Here is a 27,352-nt window from a genome sequence, read left to right as displayed (position 1 = left end):
TTAAATCCAAAGGTGCTCCCCAAAGCAAGAAGTTTGGGCCTTTTCTACAGAGGCCTGCTTGCCTAGACTTTCAAGGGATTCCTTGGATTTCGGTGTGGGGCTGTTGTTTCCACACATTATCCCCAGGCTGGCCTGGTTAGGCTGCAGGACAGCTCCGTTGCTAACGGGCAGTGAAGAGCATTTGGCTGCCTTGCTCTGGAGCCCTTTCTTCTTGAGTTCAGAGGTCAAATTTGAGTAATAAATATCTTCCAAGGATTTATCGTTCTTTCTGAGGATGTTGCTGGCCAGTCGGCAGAGGAAAATCACTCCGTAGATGCCAATGATGGTGAGGATATACCAGGCGGCACTGGTCCCATCTGGAAGCTTCAGGGCCCTGGTGGAGTTGGTGCTGTTCCTTCCCTCCAAGTGGTCCCTCAGCAGGTGCCCCAGGACAGGGCTGGTCTGGGTCTGGTTGAGGGCTCCCTGATCCCCTGAGAAACAGAGAGGTCCAGATGAGACCCAGCATTCTGGGCTAAAGTTTGCCTGGCCAAGCCAATAGCAGTGTCTTTACATCAGTGGGAAAATGGGACTGCTGAAAGAGGCTTTCTCTGTTCAATGGGCAGAAGCCTAACAACATACGTGTCAATATATTCCTTTTAGACAAGAGAAAATCACACAAAAGTTTAATAACATGTATACATGGGGGAGACCCAGGAAAACTGAGTAACTCCCATGTCAATATATTTTTAACAATCAAGAGAGTTCAAAACACCAAATTCTTGAATAGGAAATGCAACATCATAAAGATGTCAATTGTCCCTAAGATCATCTACAAAACTAACATAATTGCACTTAAAAGATCAGTAGGATTTCTTTGTGAAATAGACAAACTCTGCATACTGAAAAAGTTTTCCTAATTAGGAAAACACTGAAAGAGTGATGAGTGGAAATTAGTTTAGCCAGAAATTTAAACCTAGCCAGCCAGAAAAATGTTTACTATTTTTTGAATGAATGAGTGCTTTATTTGCCCACAGCCCAGGTGGGGCTTACTGGGCTTTGCAAAGGGCATGAGGGGCTCTTCAGAACCAAGTACAGCTTTCCCTAAAATGTCTCCCTATAAAACTACAATAGCTAAAACAGTGTGACATAATACATAGACAGAAGACCAATGGAACAGAGTAACAACATCAGTAGAGTTGGAATTGGAATTTGGTAGATAACAAAGGGGTATTTCTGATCAGGAAGAAAAAGATGGATTATTCAATAAGTAGCATTAAAACAAGATAGCAGTGAGTTCACATCTCTCACCTCATGCCCCAAAACTGTCCAGATAAATCAAAGATTTTAACATTAAAAAAAGAAATAATTTAAAGTACTAGAAAATAACATGGTAGATTTTTTTCTCCCCTTATCATGTCAGAGTGGGATATCCCTTTCTAAGTGAAACACAAAAATTCAGAGGTGGAAAAAAGGAAGAAAGAAAGAAAATGCTAAATTCAACTACATAGAAAATTTTACAGTGATTGCATACTATAAAACCAGAAGACAAATGACAAACCAGAGAAAAATGGAAATTTATGCCACTAAACTTCTTAATAAGCTTCAGTTCTATAAGAAAAAGTCCAAAACCCCAGTAGAAAATATGCAAAGGATATGGGCAATTAGGTCGGAAAAAGAAATGGACCTTAAACATAAGAAAAGCTTCTCAGTAACACTCATAATAGGAGAAATGCAAATTAAAACTGCAGCAAGATAACATTTTGTTATCTATCAGGTTTGCAAACTCATGATGTCTCAGAATACACTGGATATGTCTGCAGGGTTGTCAGGACCTTGCTTAATTGCTGGTGAGAGTGTAAATTTATACAACCAATATGGAAGGCAGATTGACAAGGTCTATTGACATTACAAATGCATGTACCTTTGACATAGTGATTCTACCTGTAGGAATTTATCCTAAAAATATGCTGGAACATGTCCAAAACAATGCATGTTTAAGATTAGTCATTGCAGCATTGCTTGTGATGACTAATGCTTAAGAACAGCCTGAATAGCATCAATTAGAAGATGGTTTAATCCATTTTGGAACATCCATGCAGTGGAATACTATGCAGCCATAAAAAGTAACAAAGAATTTTCTTGGTACTAAATCTTAACAAATAAAAAAGTGTATAGTGATATAACTGATACGATCCTATGTATAAAGGAGGGTATGTTATTTGCTTGAAGCTTATATACATGTAAATATCTCTGGGAATGTGTATTTATTTTCAAAAAGAAATTAATTTAAAAATGGAAGAGTACAAGTGGGCACTTTCCTGATCTCCTTGGTGAAGTGCCCCTGGGTAAAGACACTGTGTGCCCTTCCAAGACCAGAAGATTAAGATCTTAATTGCTGTTTAACTCAAAACTGTTTTCTGTACTAGGAGAGCCAGTGAAAATGAAATGATAAAAATCAGAGAAGTAGTACTGTGAGACATTTTCCAGCTGTTTTATAGGTTCAAATTCTCATTTCTTGCTCTATGTAAACACAGATGTATCCAGACATGTCATAGGCTAAATCCCATCACCTGCTGGGTAGACCAAAGGTGCTCCATAAGTGCTTTCTATTTGATATTCACTTGTTGTTAATTCATTTTGCTAGTGCAAGGCTCAGAGACACCAGTAGTTTTATTATAGTTAATTGTCGAATGAATAATCTATTACTTTGAGATTAAGGGAGAAACCATTTAAAAATAACTGTACAAACCACATGTGACACAGCCCAAATGAACAGATTTCATTATATAAAATTTGTCACTCATAAGAAACAGTACAGTGATCTGGGATTTTTTACCGCTGTTGATAGAATCGTTTGAGAACTTAAATAAGGAAAGGGAAAATGTTCCCATAATTATTGAAAAACAAATCAACCCAACAAGAACCTCACAAACTTTAATTAGGGCAGGAGAACTTGTTTAAACCTGGAACGCATGTATAAACTTATAGACCTTTCTGTGGATTGTTATAGAATGATGTAATATGTTCAAATACATATAAAATATACCCAACTAAGAACTACAGAACATTAAATTATTTGAAAGCCAGTCCATTTTCCACATGAAAGAAACTCAGTATTTTAATTATTGCAGTACATTGTTCTTTACCTTTCTTTTTAGATGTATAAGTTAGATGGTATCTTCTATGTCCTATAGAAGAGACAAAGCTTTTTTCATCTGTGCTGTTTTGCACTTATAAATTAATAATGTGACATATATAAGAAATTCCAGAACTGCTCATCCTTGCGTCAGAGCAGAATACTCACGTTCCATGAGGTGGTCTTTTCCTTGACTCTTAAGAAGGCAAGTATAAGCCGCTGCCATTGAAAGAGAATAACTTCTTTCTGCAAATGACCACAGTCCTACTGAAGTCAGGCTGCACTGAGGTTCAAGAGCAGATAGCAACGAGACACCCAAAGAATCTTAGGGCGGCACCAAGTAGAAACTGAGCAGAGAGAAACTGGACTCATTTTCTCTCCTTCAATTAATCAGAGGATCGAAGTCGATCTGTCATCTGTTGGCTCAGAATAGAAAGCACTTCCTGGCTTTGGCTTGCTGAGAAGATCCAAAGCACAAGAGTTGTTTAAAAACATGCTGGTACCAAGGAGCCTCCAGCTCTTGCAGGTCCCATCCAGGACAGTGGTGGCAGGAAGCTCTCCGAGGCTGGCTTACAGCCTGGAGGGTTCCTGAAATTCTCTGTTCTGAACCTGTTGCAGGTGTGGCTGACTGTCAGGTGTGGCAGAGACCCGTTGTCACAGGGCCAGGAAACCCCATGGTCAAGAGTCAGTCACCAGCTTCCTCTAGGACTGTCCCGGAAGAGGAAACCCAGACAGGAAGGAGCCTGTGCAGGAGGACACAGCTGAGGGAGCTGGGTCCCCCTCAGAGGTAAGTGGGCGATGGGCTCATGGGTCAGGCTGTGAGGAACGGGGCTTCTCTTTCCCACACCCCTGAATCCCAGGCCACATTGGAATCAAAGCAGATTTAACTAGAACGGGTGAGAAGAAGAGTCCGGGAGAAAAGGGAATGCCGGGAGAAAAGGTCGGAAGACTTGGGCCGGTTCTGTGATGCAGCCATTGTTCTCTGAATCCTCACTAATGTGGCCCTGACCTGCCTAACTCATGAGGCTCGCTGGCTTTTAAGATGTAATTTGATCAAGTTTCCATCAATGAGGGACTAGGAAAGTAAATTTTAAAATAGGCCATATGATTCAGGAATTCCACTCCTAGGTATATACCCAGGAGAAACGCAGTCGAATATCTAGACAAAGACTTGTATATGAATGTTCGTAGCAACATGATTCATAATAGCAAAAAAGTGGAAACTATCCAAATGTCCATCAACTGATGAACAGATAAGTAAAATGTGGTCTATCCATATAATGGAATGTTATTTGGGAATGAAAAGGAATAAAGTACTGATACATGCTACAACATAGATGAACCTTGGAAGCATTATGCTAAGTGAAAGAAGCCAGTTACAAAGGACAACATGTACAATTCCATTCATATGAAAAGTCAAGAATAGACAAGTCTATAAAGGCAGAAAGTAGATTAGTGGTTGCCTAAGGTTGGGGTAGGGGACTAGGGGGTGATAACTAAGGGATACAGGGCTTATTTGGGGCATGATTAAAGTATTCTGCAATTGATTTGGTGATATTTGTGAACATACTAAAATCCATTGAATCATAGACTTTTAGTGGGTGAATTTTTTTGTAAGAAATCTGATTATTCAAATTTATTACCATCAAGAATTATGCAATGATGCTGTGATTTTCTTAATAAATAGAAAACAGACTGTGTACAACAGTGAACTCTATAGCACTAGCATCCACGAGGTAAAAATGAATGTCTCATTCATGGGATGTGGATTGTATTTCAATAATATAATATAGGTACACAATGGAATACTACCCGGCTATGAAACAATGAGGAAGCTATTTGTGTACTGACGTGTAAAGATCTCCAAGATGTTTTGTTAAATGGAAACAGCAAAGAAGAGAGTATGTTACCATCTATGTAATCATCCAGATCTGATTTTGCTCGTATAGGCATTGAAGAGTCCCTTAAAAGGATGCCCGAGAAAGTAAGAGCAAGAGGAACATGCGGGGGGCGAGAACTGGGTAGATGGAGGGCAGATGTGCGAGGGAGAATGCTCACTGTGTATTCTTTATGAATATAAAGAAATTTAACAGTGTTAAACACACCCATTCATTAAATGTAAATCTTTGTCAAAGCTCTATCTAGGCTCTTGCTGTCTCTTGCTGTGGGATGGCTGGACCCTGGTACCTCTGGCTCTGCCACAGAGACAGGGATGCCCAACAACCACCATGAGAGGTGAGAAGGGGCAGATTGGAGATCCTTCATGATAAAGGGCAAATGGGAACTTCCTTGGTGGCGCAGTGGTTAAGAATCCGCCTGCCGATGCAGGGGACACGGATTCGAGCTCTGGTCCGGGAAGATCCCACATGCCGCGGAGCAACTAAGCCCGTGCGCCACAACTACTGAGCCTGCGCACCTAGAGCCCATGCTCTGCAACAGGAGAGGCCACCACAACGAGAAGCCCGCGCACTGCAACGAAGTCCCAACGCAGCCAATAAATAAAAAAAAATTTTAAAGGGGGGCAAATGGCAGTGAGGAGGGCTGGGAGTCAGGGCTCTAGTCCCCAATTTGCCCTTGTTGCGTGACCCTGGGCAAGTCCCCACCCTTCCTGCAGTTTCCTCCCCTGCAACTTGGAGGAGCAGCAGGGTCAGTATCCTCTGGTCCCAGGGAGACAGGGAGGAAGCCTGCGGTGTAGGGAAGAGCTGCTCCTTGTCAGGGTGTCTGAACAGGAAGGCTACCAGCACTGGCCACCTTGGGAGAGGGAGAACACGCCTGGGCAGCTGGCACCCAAGAGGTGCAGGCTTTGGAGCGTGTGTCATCTGTGAAGTCAGAAGTTTTCGGCATTCAGTTCCACAGGATGTCAGTGTGGGTTGTTGGGAGGGATAAGCTCCAGAAAAATAGGGGAGATGTAAGGAAAGGGGGCCTTTGGTCTCATCTGTACCACCACGGGAGCACTGACATTAGGAAATAGCTCTGTGCCAGGTGTTTTCCTCCTGGATTCCGCCTCTTAGAATTCCTACAAGGCGGGAGTATCATTCCCAGTTAAAGAGGGGAACGCTCTTTCAGGCTCAGAGAAGAGACTTACCCAATGTCATACAGCTTGTAGGTGCCAAAGGCCTTCTCCTTCCACACTGCGAATGTCACCTTCAGGCTGGACCCAGAGTCCCATGAATTCTCCAGACTGCTTGTCCTACAGGTTGACTTGTAGACTGTCATTGCTGAGACATATCCATGACCTTGAAACCCTCCGTTGGCCGAAATTAAACTATTATGATACAAGTCAAGGTAATAGGTACGTTACAGCTGAGGGAGACTAGAGGAGGCAGGAGGGGGGCTCTAGGGTGCTGGTCATGTCCTGTTTCAGGGCTTTGTTCAACTTGGGGCACATCCTAGAATTGTGTTCACTTTTCTGCATGTATGTTCTACTTTATTGCAAACCTCACCTTGCTGTTTAACATGGAAAGCCCCGATAGGGGATGGGAAAATAAAGTTGAAGGCTTATCTAGAAAAATACAAATGCTGTTTTTAAAAAGGGTTCTATATTCTGTCATGGCTGTGGCCACATGATACCATCTAAGGAAAAGTGCCCTGGGGTAGGGATGGTCAAGATTATGGTCACAGGGGCTGGGCAGCTGCCTGCCTTCTTATGCAGTGTGGGTGATGCCAACTATTTGTCATTCCTGAATGCTTACATAACAGCAAAATGTGCCACCACGTGGGCCAAGAATTTCCTTCCCACTTATGTATGTCTCCTCTGGCCTTCTGGTTCAGTCTAGACAAATACCAACCTCAAGGCAGTCAAGGAAAGCCACTCACCCAGTAAATAGTTGACTGAGCTGGGGCAAATATTCTCCTTCCTCTGGGAGGAAGGGCCCCAATACCCTCTGGCTCCTTTGACTTTAGAACCTGAACTCTCCCAGGGGGCCATGGCTTTTTTTTGTTACTGAAGAGCCAGTCAGCTTAGAGAATGGCTAAATTGGGAACCAAGGTGGCAATGATATGGATTTGACATTCCAAAACAGAGAAAAAAAGAAAAGAAACAAGTGCTTTTGCATTTCATGGGGCCAGAAATGGTATTTTTAAAATGTCAATAAATAAATGCCTATATCCACACTTGACCTTCTTTCTAAGAAGTATTTTCTGGGTGTGGGAGGAAGACCCCACCAACCAAGTCTGACACCCTGCCCTGTGAAAGGACATTAAAGCTGATGTCCAGGAGTCGTACGGCCAAGAACACAGATTCCAGGTGTTTCTGCCTTTGCAGGGGGTACAACCTCCCAGAGGACTTTTAAAAGATGTTTTGCATATTTAAAAAGTCTCTAACTTATATGTCACTCCTGCCCTTCCTTTCACCTTCATCATCATCTTCTCGCCCTTAGGGACATTACTCTTCTCTGCTGTCTCCAGGGAGTTACAGAGGAAAGCTCAGAGCCTTTGCAATAGGAGGACCCAGGTTCTAGTAGGGGCTTTCTCACTTATTAATTGAGGGACTGTGGTCAAGTCACTTCCCTGACCTGAACTTCTGCTGTAAACAAAGGATAATAAATTGTGATGACATGAAGGACTCCAAGGGGCAAATACAGTCACACCTCATTTCTTCTCCCAATTAATTACTTGAGCCCTTGGTTGTCTGATTCATAGGAAATCTTATATTTATTTCCCTCTTAAGGCCTCCCAGGTTGACCAGGACTCCCAGGAACTTTGTCCAGAGTAGGGACGGAGGGCAGCCTGGCTTCCTCAGCCAAGCCCAGAGGACTAGAGTCTGAATAATCCTCGGCTGCTGTTGCCTCCAGCTGCCACATGGGGCCGCTGTTGAACACTGGCCTTGCACAGTCTGTCAGATGAGGATGAGCAAGTCTTCAAAGACTGAAAAAATGAACCCACAAGAGAAGGCATTAGCTCTAAACACCTGCCTGTTGCTAGTTCACACCACAGAACTGACAAATAAGACTGTTCTGCTCCCTCTCTGGTTCCCTTGCTTCAGCCCTGGGGAGGTCAGACACCACAGTAACAAGGTGGGAGTAAAGCAGAAGAGCAGTGGCTGGAGGAAGGAAGAAGGAAGGAAGGAAGAAGGAGGAAGGCTGCCCCCACTGTCCCCCTGCAGTTCTCCTGCCCCTGCAGCCTGGGCTGGAGACGGGGTAGCTTCAACCTGAGATCGAGCTCAGAATTTTGATTATGACATGAGACTGCATGATCTTAATTACCGAATTCAGATTCCCCAACCTGACTGTAGGGCAGGGGAGCTTAAACCCCACACTGTGTAGAGCCCACAGAGCAGAATTAAAGAAGTGGGAGCACAAAGGTGTGTTACTATTATGTCCCATGAGTCTTGTCTGTAATGATGGATCCCTTGCTCTGGGATGCAGAGCCAAATTTAAACAAGAGTTAGAAGAAAGGTAGATTTTAGGGGTTCAAGCAAACAAGAGAGAGGGTGGGATAGAGCTGGCTTACAGGGCTAATTCAGGGAGGAAGGTCCATTTCTGTCTTCCTTCTCAGCCTCTCTCCATGTATTGTGGCATGTGGTGCTCAGACTTACACACAAGTAGTTTCACCACCAGATGGGAAAGGGGGTACTTTTCTCCCTGTTTAGCCAGGGATATCCCAGGGAATGGTTCTGATTGGCCAGACTGAGACTGAGTCAGGCATCTACTGTGGGCAGTCAGAATTGGGATAGGGAACAGTAATTAGACCAGTCTATAGCACATGCTCAGAAAAAGACAAAAGTCACCTGTCCTAGATCACACAGACTGCATTGTAGAGCATGGGTTGAAGAGGGACAGGACTGGAGGCAGAGAAACCAGTCAGGCAGCTGTGGGCTTAATCCAAGTAAGAGGTTAGTGGGAGTAATGCTGGAGAGAAGTCATGGATTCAAGAGACATTCAGAAAGAACAGAGATTGATTAGCTCATGTAGTAGGTTGAACGATGTCTGCTATGAACTGAATTGTGTCTGCTCAAAATTCATTTGTTGAAGCCCTTAACCCCCAGTGTGATAGTTTTTGGAGGTCGGGCTTTGGGAGGTAATTTGGTCTAGATGAGGTCATGAGGGTGGGGCCCTCATGATAGGATGAGTGCCCTTATAAGAAAAGACACCAGAGAACTTGCTTCCTCCTTTTCTCTCCACCATGTGAGGACACATCAGGAATGCAGACACCTGCAAACCAGGAAGAGAGCTCTTACCAGACACTGAATCTGCTGGCACCTTGATCTTAGACTTACCAGCCCCCAACTTTGACAAATATGTTTCTGTTGTTTAAACCACCCAGACTATGGTATTTTGTTATGGCAGCCCAAACAGACTAAGACAGTGTTCCCTCAAAAGATAGGTTCACCTGGAATTTCAGCATGTGACCTTATTTGGAATAATGGCCTTTGTGGATGAAATTAAGGTAAGGATCTCAATCATCCTGGATTAAAATAGATTGCAAATCCAATTAGTAGTATCCTGATAAGAGACAAGAAAGGAGAAGACGCACAAAGACACAGGGAAGAAGGCTGTGTGAGGGCAGAGCAGATTGGAGTGATGCTGCCACAAGCCAAGGAATGCTTGTAGCAGCTAGAAGCTGGAAGCAAGGAGAAAGAATTCCTCTCTTGAGCCTCCAAAGCATGTGTGGCCCTGCTGATACCTTGATTTTGGATTTCTGGCGCCAAGAATTGTGAGAGATTAATTTCTGCCACAAAGTCGGTGGCAATTTATTGACATGGTGCTTGGACACGAATATAGTTGGATATAAATATAAGTACTTGTATCTATCATTATCATGATTATCATATAGGGAATCATTGTTTATAAAATTTGACTAATTTTGTTCCATTCATTCAAACATATATTCAAAAAATATTTATTAAAGACCTACTATATGCCAGTCAGACACTGTACTAGGTAAATGCTGGTGGTACAATGATGACAAGACAGATTCCCGGCCCTCAAGGAGCTTATATCTAGTGGGAAGAGAGAAAAAAACATATAAGCAAACAATATACTAATAAAAACTGGACTTCAAGCCATAAAGGAAAGAAATAAGATGCTGAAATAGGGAACAAAGAGGTAGAGGAGGAGAAACTTCTTTAGAAAAAATCATCAGAAAAGGTGGTCAGGATAGGCAGGACAATTAGTAGTATTCTAATTTTATTTTTATCCATATTAATGGATAATATGGTAATTAATGGATATTGTTCAAGAAACAGGATTAACCACATTATAAAAAGTATGTTTAAAAATAACCAGTGGAACAAATGGCCAACAGGCACATGAAAAGATGCTCAACAGCATTAGTAATTATAGAAATGCAAATCAAAGCCACAATGAGATATAACTTCACAAGAAAAAAAAAAAGGAAATGATCATGTGTTGGTGAGAATATGGAGAAATTGGAACCCTTAAACACTGCTAGTAAGAATGTAAAATGCTGCATCCACATCCACTGTAGAAAAGAGTGTGTTGGTTCCTCAAAAAGTTAATCATAAAATTACCATGCTATCCACCAACTCCACTTCTAGGTATATAACAAACAGTCATACATGAATGTGTACAGCAGCAATACTCAAATAGCCAAAAGGTGGAAACAACCCATATGTCCACCAGTGGATGAATGGATAAACAAAGTGTGGTCTCTATATACAATGTAATATTATTCAGCCTTAAAGAGGAATAAAGCACTGATAGACTATACTGCAAAGCTACAGTAATCAAGACAGTATGGTACTGGCACAAAAACAGAAATATGGATCAATGGGACAGGATAGAAAGCCCAGAGATAAACCCACACACATATGGTCACCTTATCTTTGATAAAGGAAGCAAGAGTACATAATGGAGAAAAGACAACCTCTTCAATAAGTGGTGCTGGGAAAACTGTACAGCTGCATGTAAAATAATGAAATTAGAACACTTCATGACACCATACACAAAAATAAACTCAAAATGGATTAAAGACCTAAATGTAAGTCCAGACACTATAAAACTCTTAGAGGAAAACATAAGCAGAACACCCTATGACATAAATCACAGCAAGATCCTTTTTGACCCACCTCCTAGAGAAAAGGAAATAAAAACAAAAATAAACAAATGGGACCTAATGAAACTTAAAAGATTTTGCACAACAAAGGAAACCATAAAGAAGATAAAAAGGCAACCTTCAGAATGGGAGAAAATATTTGCAAGCGAAACAACTGACAAAGGATTAATCTCCAAAGTATACAAACAGCTCATGCAGCTCAATATCAAAGAAACAAACAAAGAGGGGTGGGATAGGGAGGGTGGGAGGGAGACGCAAGAGGGGGGAGATATGGGGATATATGTATATGTATTGCTGATTCACTTTGTTATAAAGCAGAAACTAACACACCATTGTAAAGCAATTATACCCCAATAAAGATGTTAAACAAAAATCCAAAAATGGGCAGAAGAACTAAAAAGACATTTCTCCAAAGAAGATATACAGATTGCCAACAAACACATGAAAAGATGCTCAGCATCACTAATCATTAGAGAAATGCAAATCAAAACTACTATGAGGTATCACCCACACCGATCACAATGGCCATCATCAAAAAATCTACAAACAAGAAATGTTGGAGAGGGGGTGGAGAAAAGGGAACCCACTTGCACTGTTTGTGGGAATGTAAATTGATACAGCCACTATGGAGAACAGTATGGAGGTTCCTTAAAAAACTAAAAATAGAGCTACCATACGACCCAGCAATCCCACTACTGGGCATATACCCTGAGAAAACCATAATTCGAAAAGAGTCATGTACCACAATGTTCATTGCAGCACTGTTTACAATAGCCAGGACATGGAAGCAACCTAAGTGTCCGTCAACAGATGAATGGATAAAGAAGGTGTGGCACATATATTGTTGTTGTGTGGCACAACGGAATATTACTCAGCCATAGAAAGAAATGAAGCTCAGTTTTTTGTAGTGAGGTGGATGGACCTAGAGTCTGTCATACAGAGTGAAGTAAGTCAGAAAGACAAATACTGTATGCTAACACATATATATGGAATCTAAAAAAAAAATGGTTCTGATGAACCTAGGGGCAGGACAGGAATAAAGACACAGACGTAGAGAATGGACTTGAGGACATGGGGAGGGGAAAGGGTAAGCTGGGATGAAGTGAGAGAGTAACATTGACATATATACACTACCAAATGTAAAATAGATAGCTAGTGGGAAGCAGCCGCTTAGCACAGATCACCTGGGTGCTTTGCAACCACCTAGAGGGGTGGGATAGGGACGGTGGGAGGGAGATGCAAGAGGGAGGAGATATGGGGATATATGTATGCATGTAACTGATTCACTTTGTTATACAGCAGAAACTAACACAACATTGTAAAGCAATTATACTCCAATAAAGATGTTAAAAAAATAATAAAGTACTGGTACATGTTAGATCATGGAAAAATCTTGAAAACATTATGCTAAGGGAAATAAGTCATATTATAAGACATATAAAAGGTCACATATTGTATGATTCCATGTCCAGAAAAGGTAAATTCATAAATATAGAAAGCAGATTAGTGGTTGCCAGGGGCTAAGAGAAGGAGGAATGGGTAATAATGTTTAACGGGTATGAAATTTTCTTTGGGATGATGAAAATGCCTTGATACTAGATAGAGGTGATGGTTGCACAATATTGTGAATGTACTAGATGCCACTGAATTGTACACTTTAGAAGGTTAATTTTATGTTATGTGAATTTCACATTAATTAAAAAATGCCTACTGGAAGAAGCAGATTATAAAGATTTCACATTGTCAGAAGGTGCACACATGCAAAGCAAAGAAAATACAACAAATAAGAAAAATGAAAAATAAAAAAGCATTGAAAACAAAAAGCAGGCTTTCCTGGTAGCACAGTGGTTAAGAATCTGCCTGCCAATGCAGGGGACATGGGTTCGAGCCCTGGTCAGGGAAGATCCTGCATGCCATGGAGCAACTAAGCCCATGTGCCCCAGTTACTGAGGCTGTGCTCTAGAGCCTGTAAGCCAGAACTACTGAGCCCACGTGGTACAACTACTGAAGCCCGTGTGCCTAGAGCCCTTGCTCTGCAACAAGAGAAGCCACCGTGATGAGAAGCCCACACAACGCAACAAAGAGTAACCCCCACTCGCTGCAACTAGAGAAAGCCCGCATGCAGCAATGAAGACCCAGTGCAGCAAAAAATAAATAAATAAAATTTATAAAAAAGAAAAAACAAAAAGCATGATCTAAAACCAGGTAATAAACCAAGACTAAATAAATTTGTCCTATCTATATATTGCAGATGAAAAAAACAACACAAACAATAGCCAATTATACTTTTCATTCAGGAAATGCAGAAGGGCTTTGTTTGTTTTTATTTTCAGCAAACTCTTAATTAGCACTTACTATGTGCCAGGCATGTTCTAAGTCAGATTACAATTATTAATTAATCTAAATCACTTAATTATATCAAAAGAAAAAGAATGGGCACAGACACACAAAGTAAATACAAACATAAAGAAAGCAGAAATATCCATGTTAATATCATGTACATTGAACTCAATACATAAAGCATTAAATAAAGTAAAAGGAGGCACTTAATAATCTACTCTGATCATATAACATCATGAGTATCTATGCACCAGATAATACAGCATCAAAATTCATAAAGCAAAACTTACTGAAAATAAAAGATGACAGAAAAAATATAGAAGCAGGCAATTTAAATTTACCTCTTGGCCCATAATAGAAAAAATAAACAAGATATTTTAAGTAAAGTTATAGAAATCAAAATACATAATTGATATATTTAATAAGACAGAACTAATTTGATATATATATATATATATATATACATATTGAACTCTATGTCCTGAAAATACAGAATACAGTTTTTTTTCCAAGAACCATTAAATTTTCACATACACAAAAATCATATATTTGGCTGTAAAGAACACTTAAGGACATTTTTTTTAAAGTAGAAATATTCTCTACTAACAATTATTAAGAACAGAAATTAATTTAAAAAATTGAAAAATATAAGTCTTGCTACTGGAAATTAAGGCTCAGAAAATTCTTAGTTAAAATGAAAATCAAGACTGAAAGTAAAATGTTATCTAGAAAATTAATTAAAAACAGTGCATATCTGCTATACAATATGGCTAACATTAGTAAAGAAGAAAAACTAAAAATAGATTTACCAAAAAAATGGGGAAAGTCCAGTCTTTTCAACAAATTGCAGTGGAAAAATCAGATATTCATATTTTAAAAGTGAACTAAGACCCTTACCTTACACTATACACAAACATTAACTCAGGATGGATCATTTAGCTTAACCTTAATGTAAGAGCTAAAACTATAAAATTTCTAGACAAATACATAGAAGAAAATCATTGTGATGTTGAATTAAGCAAAGATTTCTTAGATATAACTTTAAAAGCACTATTCATGAAAGAAAAAAACTGATAAAATGGACTTCACCAAAATGCAAAACTTTTGATCTTCATAAAACACTATTAAGAAAATGAAAAGACAACAGACTGGTAGGCAATATTTGCAAGTCAAGTGTCTGATAGAGGACTTGCATCCAGAATACATGACAAAGTCTTATGATTTAATGATAAGAGGACAAACAACTCAATAAAATGTCAGAAAGAGATTTGAACAGACATTTCACCAAAGAAGGTACACAAATGGATGATAAGCACATGAAAAGATGCTCAACGCCATTAGTCATTAGGGAAATGAAAATCAAAACCACAATGCTGTATCACTATACACCCACTAAAATGTCTGTAATTTAAAAAGTGGACCATACTGAATGTTGGCAAGGATGTGGAGAAACAGGAACTCTCATACATTGCTGGTGAGAATGATGATGGTACAACTACTCTAGAAAAGTTTGACAATTTCTTAAAAAACTAACTATATACCTACTACATGACGTTGCAGTTTCACTCCTAGGCATCTACACAAGGCAAACAAAAGTATATGTCCACACAAAGACTAAATATTCATAAATATTTATACATAAACATAATATACATAAATATTCATATCAGTACCTTTCATAATAGCTCCAAATTGGAAATAGTTCAAACGTCCATCATCAGGTGAATGGAAAACCAAAATGTGGTATATCCTTATGAAGGAACACTGTTCAGCAATAAACATGCATGAACCTCAAAAGTATTATTCTGAGTGAAAGAAACAAGACTGATAGGACCACACATTGTTATGTTCCATCTATATGAAATTTCTAGAAAAGGCAAAATTACAGAGACAGAAAGCAGATCAGTGGTTACCTGGGGCCAGAGGGGGGAATAGGAACTGATTCAAACAGGAACAAGGGGACTTCTTAGGCTGATGGAAATGTTCTGAAACTGGATTGTGGTAATGGTTCACAATTGTATACATTTACTAAACATCATCAAACTGTACCCTTACAATGGGTAGGTTTTATGGTATGTAAACTATATCTCAATAAGGCTGTTTTAAAATTGTAAATTAAGCACCTAATTCCAGATCTTAGAAAAAGGAAAACAAAATAATCCTAAGGAAAGTGGGAGTGGAGAGTGGTTTATTAAAAAAGGGTAAGAGCAGAATTTAGAAGCCAGAAAATTGATAACGCTAATAATACATCTAAGACCTTCTTCCTTGAAGAAAGAAAGAAAGAAAGAAAGAAAGAAAGAAAGAAAGAAAGAAAGAAAGAAAGAAAGAAAGAAAGAAAGAAAGAAAGAAAGAAAGAGAGGGAGAGAGGGAGGGAGGGAAGGGAGGAAGGAAATGGATAAACCATTAGCTACCCTAATAAAGAAATAAAGGACAAAGATCAAATATACAAAATAAGAATTGTGAATGGAATAGCAATAGATATAGAGAAAATCAAAGAAATGATTCCTCAATTCACCTGCTCAATTCTGTGCAAATAAATTTGAAAACTTTGACCAAACTAATGATTTTCTAGGAAAATGTAGATAACCAAAACTGATCCCAAAAGAGATTTTAAAAATCAGAAAATATCGGTTACCATAGAAGATGCTGAAAAACTTGTGAGTCATCCACCCAGAGAAGAATCTGGTTATGCTGATTTCACAGGTGAATCCTACTAAACCTTTACTGATAAAGAAGGCTGCTTTTAATCAGCTCTAGAGCATGGAGAAGGGAAAAATCTTCCGAATTTTTCTGGAGAAGCCACTACATCGGTGATAACCTAGCCCTGTAAAACCACCATGATAAAAGGTAACCACAGACCAGCTTCACTTCTGGATAAAGATGTAAGTATTCTAAGTACAATATTAGTCAATAGACCCCAATAGTACACTAAAAGAATAATACACCACAAACAAATGCAGACATACCAATTATGAAAGAATTGTTTAATATTAGGAATCCATTAACGTGATTTACCACAACAATAGTCAAATAAAATGTGTTCATCTTTATAGATGATAGATAGGTATTTGTTCAATTTCAATTCCATCCTGATTTTTGAAATCTTGATAAATAAGATGAGAGATATTTCTCTAATATGCTAAATTAAATATATCTGAAGTCAGAAACTGGACTTATGCTTAATGGCGAGACACTAGAAGGACATCAATACAGTCAGGAATAAGACACAATCACCCCACACCTGTCAGAATGGCTGTTAACAAAAAGACAACAGATAATTGTTGGCAAGGGCGTAGAGAAAAGGAAACCCTTGTACCCTGCTGATGGGAAGGAAATTGGTGCAGCCACTGTGGAAAACAGTATGGAGGTTCCTCAAAAACTTAAAAATAGAACTACCATACAATCCGGCAATTCCACTCCTGGATATTTATCCAAAGAAAACAAAAACATTAATTTGAAAAGATATATGCACTTCTGTGTTCATTGTAGCATTGTTTACAATAGCCAAGATATGGAAGCAACCTAAGTGCCCATTAATAGATGAATGGATAAAGAAGATGTGATACACACACACACACACAAACAAACACAGGGGAATATTACTGTGCCATAAAAAAGGACAAAATCTTGCTATTTGTGACAACATGGATGGACCTAGAGGCTATTATGCTAAGTAAAATAAGTTGGAGAAAGTAAAATACTGTATGATTTATGTAGAAAACAAATCAAATAGTAAATCAAATATTAATATTAAAATATTACTAATGATATATGTGGAATCTAAAAAACAAAAAAAAGAGCAAACATAACAAAACAGAATCAGAGTCATAGATACAGAGAATAAACAAGTGGTTGCCAGAGGGGAGGAAGGTGAGGGGATGAGAGAAATAGGTGAGGGAGATTAAGAGGTCCAAATTTACTGTTAAAAAATAAATGAATCATGGGTATGAAATACACAGTGTGGGGAATACAGTCCATAATAAGTAATATCTTTGTATATTGATAGATTGTAACTAGATTTATCCTGGTGATCATTTTGAAATATGTAGAGATATTGAATCACAATGTTGTAGACCAAGAACTAACGTAGTTATAGGTCAATTATACTTCAACAACAAACAGACTCATAGAAAAGGAGATCAGATTTGTGATTACCAGAGGTGGGGGACAGGCAAATTGGATGAAGGCAGTCAAAAGGTACAAAACTCCAGGTATAAGAAAAATAAGTACTAGGAAGGTAATGTACAACATGATAAATGTAATTAACACTGATAAATGTTACATATAAAAGTTAAGAGAGTGAATCCTAAGAGTTCTCATCAGGAGGAAAAAATATTTTTTTCTTTTATTTTGTATCTATGTAAGATGATGGATGTTCCATAACCTTATGTGGTAATCATTTCATGACGTAAGTAAGGCAAATCATTGATTATTCTGTACACCTTAAACTTGTATGGAGCTGTATGTCAATTATAGCTAAATAAAACTGGAAGGAAACTAAAGAAAGAAAAGACACATTCACCCATTATCACCACTGTCATTTAATATTATACAGGAGGAATTATTCGATTCAATTAGACAAGAGGTACTAAAACTGGAAAAGAGAAGGCAAAAATTATCGTTGACTGTATGATTAGAAAAATAAAGAGAATCAACTGCAAAACTATTAGCAACTATTAGCAAACTATTAGTAGGATAATTGGAAAAATAAAGAGAATCAACTGCAAAACTATTAGCAAACTATTAGTAGGATAATTCAGTAAGCTGAGTGGGTACAACATAAATACTAAAAAAAATCAATATCCAAGAATCTATATTAACAGCAATAACTTTGTAAGTATAATTGAAGACAAGATTCTACTTACAATTGGAACCAAAAAAGATAAGACACCTATGAGTACAATAAATGCATAAGATTCATACAGAGAAAATCTTTAAAAAGAGGGACAAAAAGGAAGATTTGACTAAATGCAAATATTTCATAGTCTTAGAAAGACTCACTTGTGTAAAGATGATAATTCTTTCCAAATTCATCTATAGAGTTAGTACAATCCCAACAAAAGATCAACAGAGGTTTTTTTGGTTTTTGTTGTTCTCATTTTGTTTTGTTTTCCAAACTACACTGAATGAATGCCAAGTTTTCAGAGCCCTTACTCCATTTGTTAATGATACTATTCTTGCCTTTTCCTTTCCAATGATATATTTCGTGTTTTCAGGCCCATATTTCTTTCAGTTTCAACGAATAGAATTCCAACTTTTAGGCTTGAAAAATCACAGCAAAATCAAAAGGAGAAAATGGTTCTTCTTCCCCTGCAGCTACAGAGGGCAGCAGACAGCATCCTTCATCATAAACACCCATCTTTGCAGGTATTACTCCAACAAATGAATAGGCGAACCCCCAGGATTTCAAGGTTGCCTCTGAGAAAAGTAAACTTGACTTCCCCCAAAGCTATCATTCAAACTGGTCGTTTTACTTAATTATGTTGACTCTGGCAGAGATATAAACTGATAACTGTTTCCTCAAAGGAAATATCTTTGTTAACTTTCTTTGTTTGGCTTCCCTCCTCTTTCGCCAGAAGCGTGAGGTAAATAAATTTGCTAAATTTCTTATTTAGACAAAGATTTTGAGAGCCGTGCTCCATTCAAATTCACACAGACAAGTTGAGTCTAAAATTTATATGTAAAATTGAACATGCAAGAATAGCCAAGAAAATTATAGGAAAAAAGAAGTAATGAAATATCCCTCCAAGGTGTTAAAACATATTGTAAAGCCACAGAAATTAAAAGGGCTTGATTCCAGCATATAAACAGGCAGACAGACCAGTAGAACAGAATAAATTCCAGAAATAGATTCAAAAACATTCAGGAAAATAGGATAAAATAAAGAGAATGTTTCAAATCAGTGTAGAAAAGATTGGTTATCTAATAAATGCATGGGACAACTGGGTAAACATCTGGGGAGGAGTTAAATTGGATCTCTACTTTGCTATGCCAAAATAAATTCCAGATGGAGCTAAATTATAATTTTTAAAAAATAAAGCTATAAAAGAACTAGAACAAACATGGGAGAGTTATTTTTATAATCTCAGATTGTGGCAGTCTTTCCAAGCACGACACAAAAGTCAGAAGTCACAAAAGACAAGACTGATCAATCCAACTACATAAGCATTAAAAATGCCTTCGTGGGGACTTCCCTGGTGGCACAGTGGTTAAGAATCTGCCTACCAATGCAGGGGACACGGGTTCGAGCCCTAGTCCGGGAAGACCCCACAAGCCGCGGAGCAACTAAGCCCGTGTGCCACAACTACTGAGCCTGCTCTCTAGAGCCCGCGTGCCACAACTACTGAGCCCACGTGCCTAGAGCCTGTGCTCCGCAACAAAGAGAAGCCACCGCAATGAGAAGCCCGCGCACCACAACAAAGAGTAGTCCCTGCTCGCCGCAACTAGAGAAAGCGTGCGCACAGCAACGAAGAATAAATAAATAAATTTATTAAAAAAAAAAGCCTTCATGGCAAAAGCAAAATACTATCAATCGAGACAAGAGATAAATAAATGATAAACTTGGGGGAAGCATTAGCAACACATATGGTAAAGTGTCAAATTCGTTAATATTTAAAAGTTTTTCAACGTTAAATAAAACAGGTCAGCTTTCAACAGAAACATGGTCAAAGCACATGGACAGCTAGTCACAGAAAAAGAAGTCCAAGAAAAAAAAAAGATTTAAAAAAAGAAAAGAAAAAGAAGTAACAGTGTCTTTTAAACAGAAAAAAATTCTCACCCATAACAATATAGATGCAAATCAGAATTATAAAGAGATCTCATTTACTGCTGGTAGACAAGTAAAGATCATTTGCAAAGTGGGTCTATCCATCCACAGTGTGTTTGCCACGGTATACAAAACAGTCTGAACAGTGTCTGACACACAGTGACAGCTCATAGAAGTCAGCTTTTATTATTATTATTGAGGATAATTGGGATTATTAAAATTTTATAGCACACATACCTTCTGACCACTCAGTCATCTTCTGGGAATCTGGGGGACTTAGGTGTGATGTGAGCATATTTCCAGGACATGTGTACAGGTCTGGTCATTGCAAGCAAGAGATTGGAAACCATCTAAATGTCCATCAAGAGAGGACTGGTAAGGACAGTATGGAAATCCACGCGATGGGATCCTAGTCAAGCATTAAAAGGACTGAGGCAGATGTCTGTGTACTGAAGAAGAACAATCTTCAAAATCTTGATAAGTAGGAAAAAAATAAGCATGATGTAGATTGGTGTGTTGTCCACCGTTTGTATATAAAAGCTGTATATTCTTGTATATGCAAAGAATATTTCTAAAAAGAGACCTAAGAATCCTTTTATTGTCCTCTGGGCAGTTTCCTTTTAAATGATTTGTTTGTTTGTTTTTTACTATGTGTCTGTTACCTATCGAAAAGGCAAATCTATTTTTTTAAGAGTGAGGAGTTTGCAATGAACACATCAACTCTTTACATAGAATCAGCTGTTTCCATGCTAGTATGTGTGAAAGTCTTGCTTCCAAACATTTTAAATCCAATCCCCTAGACGTCCATCTCTGTCCCTGATTTGCATCTTCTTGTAGAAATGTTCCCTTGTGTAAGAGAAGTAGCCTGCCTCACAAGAGAGAATCACAAGAGGTGTGAAAACTATGTATGTGCAGCTTGCCCTGACTTCATTGCAAAAGCCCTTTGAAATTCAGTAATTCATTCTCCCTCTGATTCTGTGTCCCCGGTAATTACTGATTCAGTAGTTCAGTGTAGGCTGTCCTGATGCTACCACCACTAGACATTCTCTCTCCAAGGGGCTCCAAGAGGCCCCTGACGACTCTGGACTCCGGGATTCTTGCGGGGCAGGGCTCAGAGGTACCGATGGATGCACTGCCACCCTGTGGCGAGAGGCTGCTATAACAAGCAGGCCATCCCCAGGGAGCTGCCGCAGACGGATTCCCTGGGTGACCAGCTCAAGGGTTTTCAATAGAGGGCGCTGATGAGACAGCCACGCGGGAGCTGCTTGTGTTTTCTAGAACAATGGTTAGACACGTGGATTTCACACATAATGCACACAAAAGCATTAAAAAAAATTGTAAAGTACATAACTCAATAGTCATTGATTTTTTTAAAAAAATCCAATTCTGGTATTCCATGCTTAACAGACAAAACTTGGAAGAACCGGGCCTGCCTCAGTTTGACCCCAGAGAGTGCCTACGTGTCTCTCACCTGTGGCTCCTGTACTTGCATGCTCCAGAATGTGCATCCCCTGAGCCCTACGGTGCCAACATTACCAAGTATGGCCAAGTCATCAAAAAATTCAGGATCATTCTAGAACAGGGGTCAGCCTCCTTTATTTCCATAAAGGGCTAAATAGTCAATATTTTTGGATTTGTGATTCAATATGACCTCTGTCACAAGAATACAACTCTGCCTCTGTAGCAGGAATGCAACCTTACACAATATGTAAATAAATGTGTGGGTGTGTTACAGTAAAACTTTATTTACAAAAACAGGGGAATTCCCTGATAGTCCAGTGGTTAGGACTCAGCGCTCTCACTGCTGTGGCCCGGCTTCAATCCCTGGTTGAGGAACTAAGACCCAGCAAGCCCTGCGGCATGGCCAAAAAAACAAACAAACAAAAAAACCCACCCCAAAACAAAAACAAAAACAAAAACAAAAAAATAGGTGGTTGGCCAGGTTTGGTCTGTGGGCCATAGTTGGCCAAACCCTAGTCTAGAACGTTCCTCCTGTCTCCAAACCCAATGATTCTGTACCTTACTGGTGATGTGAGTTTTGTGGTCTGCTGTCCGACGGAGTTGAGCGCTGTCCAGCAGTGGGACATGCATGGGGTCAATGGCTGTGGTTTGCCCTGTTAGTACATCCACTTTGAGTCTTTCCCAAGTTCAGTGTGTCCTGACATCTTGTGACCTTTATGAGCTGGAGGGAGTGACACCTTGAATGCCTCAGTGCTCTATAAGGCCCCAAAGTCTTTGATCCAAGAAATCAGCTTGAAAAATGCAGTCATCAAATGTTCTCATCCTCCTCTGGCTGCATCAAAAAACAAAGTTTCCACACCTGTTTCAATTTCTCCCAACGGTCCTGTGAACACGTGGGCACAGGGAAAATGCACCTTCTCCCTCGTGTCCTCCTTGGCACTGCGTGGGCCTCCCTCCCTCCCTTTGACTTGACCATGTGGTGATGCTTTTCTTTCTCTCTTTCTTTTCCTCCTTTGATGGCGCATTAGCCCGCACGTGCGGGCCCTCAGCTGCTCCCTGAATTCACACATCCCTGACCAGGAGGGATTCAGTCTTGCCAGCTCTCGAGGACTTGCTTAATAGCTGAAACTTTGGAGTTTTTCTTTTCTTTTCTTTTTGCCACAAATATCAGAAAGGCCACTCTTTAAAGTGAAACAGGCGAGAAGCTTTGACCTAGCATGTGTCCAGCCTGGAACCTTGGAAGGCAGCTTCTGACATCCAAGGAGTAGCCCCCATGGGTTAGTTTACATTTTAGCCCCAAATAAACAACCTTCCCTCCAGTTCCCTGCTTCAGGCAGCCTGTGGGAGGATTTGCAGGGCAATCGGCTTCAAAGAAGAGACAACAAGACCCTCAACATTTTCCTGTCTTTCTGTTTGCTGGCGGCTGTCTGCCGTTAGTTAGGACCTCCTAGTTTTCTCTGCCTGTTTTCCCATTTTCGCCTTTTCAGTTCTTTAACACCTGCTTAAGCGATTCTTCCTATTAATTTCTCCGCCAAAACAGTGAGGTTTCTCTTTTCCCGACTGGACCCTGACTGATCAGCCACAAAATAAGTGATAAAGTCCGTGGTTGAAGGATGAGAAGATGCGGTGAAAACATCACTTGAGAAAAATCACAACTGGGTTTACGGCAGCAACTGGGGTGGCGTCCTAAATCTGATGGCTGATGTCCTTATAAGAAGAGGAGAAGACACACACACAGAGCAGAAGACCGGGTGAGACAGAGACAGCGGTTGGAGTGACATGACCACAAGCCAGGAAGCCACCATAAGCTGCAAGAGGTGGGAAGGGTCCTCCCCCAGAGCCCCAGACGGAGCAAGGCCCTGCTGACACCCAGACTCTGGCCTCTGGCCTCTAGAACCATGAGAGGATACCTTTCTGTTGTTTCAGGCCACCAATTTTGTGGTCATCGTTTATGGCAGCCACAGGAAATTCATATGATCGCCCACTGAATTCTCACAGAAAAGCTATGTTTAAAAAGCAGTTAGGGGGCTTCCCTGGTGGCGCAGTGGTTGAGAGTCCGCCTGCCATTGCAGGGGACACGGGTTCGTGCCCCGGTCCGGGAAGATCCCACATGCCGCGGAGCGGCTGGGCCCGTGAGTCATGGCCGCTGAGCCTGCGCGTCCGGAGCCTGTGCTCTGCAACGGGAGAGGCCACAACAGCGAGAGGCCGGTGTACCGCAAAAAAAAAAAAAAAGCAGTTTGGAAAGCTGGGTTCTTTTCTATGGATTTCCCGGGTTTTCTGCAAAGAAGCCACATTCTCCATTCCTCATGCTACCTTAAGGTCACTCACTGCCAAGTTAGCACAAAGGCCCCTCCTCGTCCTGGGGGAAGACTTCCCGCCCCGGAGGCTGAGTCCAGCCCCCATCCTCCCACCTCCCACTCCCTCCCACTGCACTGGGTCATTGTAGTCTGAGAGGAGCCTGCTTCTGGGGCCTGTCTGGTGTGAGAGGGACAACACCCAGTGGAGAGTGGGGGCTTCCCTGGTGGCACAGTGGTTAAGAATCCGCCTGCCGATGCAGGGGACACGGGTTCGAGCCCTGGTCCAGGAAGAAGAGCCCACAGGCCGCGGAGCAACTAAGCCCGTGCGTCACAACTACTGAGCCTGCGCTCTACAGCCCGTGAGCCACAACTACTGAGCCCGTGAGCCACAACTACTGAGCCCGTGCACCACAACTACTGAGCCTGCGCTCTAGAACTTGCGAGCCACAACTACTGAAGCCCACGTGCCTAAAGCCCGTGCTCCACAACAAGAGAAGCCACTGCAATGAGAAGCCCGCGCAACCGCAAGGAAGAGTAGCCCCTGCTCACTGCAACTAGAGAAAGCCCGCACGCAGCAACAAACACCCAACGCTGCCAAAAATAAATAAATGAAATAAATAAATTAAAAAAAAAACACCCATGGGGGGGGCCCTAGACAAGCAACCACTTTCCCCATTCCTCCTCCCTGTGACAATACCTGAACGGGGTCACTTAGGTTACTGTCACCCCAAATTTGCTGAGCCTCTTCCGTGAGAGCATGAATGGTCACAGGCCTGGAATGGAAAGGGGCTGAGGTCTGGGTGAGAGATGGCTTCCCAACGGCTGGAAAGGATGATGAAGAGATTCCTAGAAAGGGGGTGGGCAGGTTCCAGCACAGAGGAAGGGAGAAGGGGTCCTAGCAACTTCCTGAGAACTCTGAGCCCCCAGGGCCCTGCTCAGAGAAGGTGCCTCCCAAGGCACCTCCAGAGGCCTGCTTCTCTCTCTCCCTCCTGTTTCGTAATGATGACCATGGTGGGCTCTGTCCTGCTGAACTTGATGAGTGAGTAGAAGTTTAGCCTCCAGAGAATGTCTGAAGCCCACGCGGAGAACCTCGCCGGCCCCAAGCAGGCACCCACCCGGCTCCAGGTGCTCAGGGCTCCATGTGCATTGGAGATTCTCAACCTGACCACCAGGGGGCAGCCACACCCAGGGCGCCTTCCTCTGCCCGTGCAGACTGGCAGACAAAACCCTCTATTTCTGGAAACGTCTAAGACACCTGGCTTTATTGACCTTAAGCAGACACACCGAGGAAACTGAGGGGCCGATTGCTCTAAGTCCCTGACTCCTTTCTGTATTTGTATTTAGATTTGTTTGGGTACCCAATGAATCAGTTAAAGAATTTACCACCCCTTCTCAATCCATCCTTAGCTTTCTGTACATTTCTTTTGTCCTCAAGCTCTCATAGCCTTTGGCTATCTCCCTTAATCTGATTTAGTATTTGCTTCTCATTTTTTTTCTTAGTATTTATGTGCCCATAGAGAAGCCATCTACTGATGTGGATTTAAGATCCGGCATCCTCTGGAGAGAGTCACACGCATGAACACACAAGTCACACACGGGCTTGTCTGGAGAGTCAGAGATTGTGGAATCCCTAAAAGTTTTCTCTGCCTGTCAGCTTATTTCTAATTCTTGTTATGGCTACTATCGAATTACCATAGTGTCCTGAGGGGAAACTGAAATTCAGAGCCAGGGCAAAGAGAATATTTCAAGCCATATTATCAGAATTTGCAATTGGCTTCTTTTTGGCTCAGTTTGCCTTATTTTTTTAAATGGCCCAGCTCAGATGCTGGACTACCTTCTGTCTCTTTAAGCAGACCTCTAGGTATACAGTGCAGACGGTATTAGGATACTTTTTTTTTCAGGCAAGGCTTTATGGGGCCCCCGCTGCAGCAAGGGGGAGCGAGAACAAACAATAGGTTCCCTTGCTGGCTTGCTCGCTGAGGTGAGGCGAGCTTGTTCCTTATATGCGGTGAGAATAAGGGTGTGTCGAGGGGTCAGGGCGGAGTGGAGGCTTAGGTGCTTTGCCCACCCCTGAGATGGTGTTGCAGGCAGGAGGCATGCACAGTGCCCTGGACCCCCTGCTTGTGGGCTCTTCAAAACTGACAGTTGAGTTTTTTGGTCTCTTTGTATCTTTTGTCCAGAATTTGCCCTAACTGTGCATGCATGCAGTTATACTTAGCTCATACAGTTTTTTGTATTTTGTTGCCTGAGGAGAGGTGTGTCCAGGTGCAAGTACTGCGGCACTGCAGCAAAGGGTCAGCCTGTCTCATTCCCCCCCGAGGGACCCTACACCCTTATTCTTAAGGGGTAAGAGGCCGAAGGTCTCTTCTTCTGAAACTTCTTCCTGCTGGATGGGGGCCACAGACCCTAGCCTATCCTAGAGGTATGGAAGTCCCTCACTGACTGTTCCAAGGACCTGTAGGGACTTGGGCCACTCTCCTCTGGAATTGGCTGAATACCTTGAGCCATCATGAGTCTTACTTCAAACTGTTGAAACCTAAAAGACACAAACTAAACCAAACGGTTAAACAAACAAGGGCTAAAAAGGAGAACAAGAATAGCCATTAAAGGGCCTAGAAAGGGAGGGAACGAGGAGGACCCTTTTGGAGAGTAAATTGTCTGATATTCCTAAATGATATCCCGTAAAGAATGACCAAGTCGGGTTAGTGTGCATAAAAGAATAAAATCAGAGCCCCGTCATTCCTTCCCCACCTCACAGACCCCCAGGAACCCCTGGCTTGTCAGCGAGGGCAGAAGTTAGGGAAGCACACCTCCTGCTGGCTTCCTCCTTCAGGCAAGCGATGACCTTGGGTGTGTCCTTGAACCTCGCGGAGCCTCAGTTTCCTCAGCAGTTAAGTGACAGCCATGGTCTAGTTAAGCCTCAGGGAGCTTGCTCTCCAAGGCCAACTGTCTGGTGAATTGCACGTGGGGCATATCTAACCTGGAGCCATTCGCCTCGCCAGGCTGCGCGCCTCCAGGAGAGGTGAGGTGTGTGCCATCCTTCGTATTGGCTGGTGTACCCGAGTCCACGGTCAGCCCTCAGCCTTGTAGACAAGCCTGGTTTGTCTGCTCGTAGAGTGGGTCCATCTCTCCAGGGCGGACTCCACAACTGGTTCCAAGAATCTGCAGAGCAAACTTGGAGCCGTAATGCTCTCTTCTATACTGACAGAGGGTGAGGGGCCTGGCATCTGAATGGGACGTGCCGGGTAAAGACAGCCCGATGCAGCATCCTTTCAGAGGGCTGGGATCTGAGGGTCCACTGGCCAGGCCCACACCTCGGGGGTTGCTGCCACTGATTCCAGCTGCCTCTGCCACCAT

General features: G+C 41.4%; 1 protein-coding gene across 1 annotated transcript; it reads right to left on the bottom strand.

Annotated features, from left to right (window-relative positions):
• Positions 1-27,352, bottom strand: SMIM34 (small integral membrane protein 34; the record flags this gene model as incomplete). The annotated part of the gene is made up of 2 exons (XM_082840370.1): positions 1-470; positions 27,310-27,352. The coding sequence occupies 2 exons, from the start codon at positions 27,350-27,352 to the stop codon at positions 1-3; spliced, it is 513 nt and encodes a 170-aa protein (XP_082696496.1).

Source organism: Leucopleurus acutus (assembly GCF_964270905.1).
Source record: "Leucopleurus acutus genome assembly, chromosome: 5".
Classification (NCBI taxonomy): domain Eukaryota; kingdom Metazoa; phylum Chordata; class Mammalia; order Artiodactyla; family Delphinidae; genus Leucopleurus; species Leucopleurus acutus.
The sequence above is the reverse complement of the archived record's forward strand: the minus strand, read 5'-3'. Positions and strand labels throughout refer to the sequence as shown.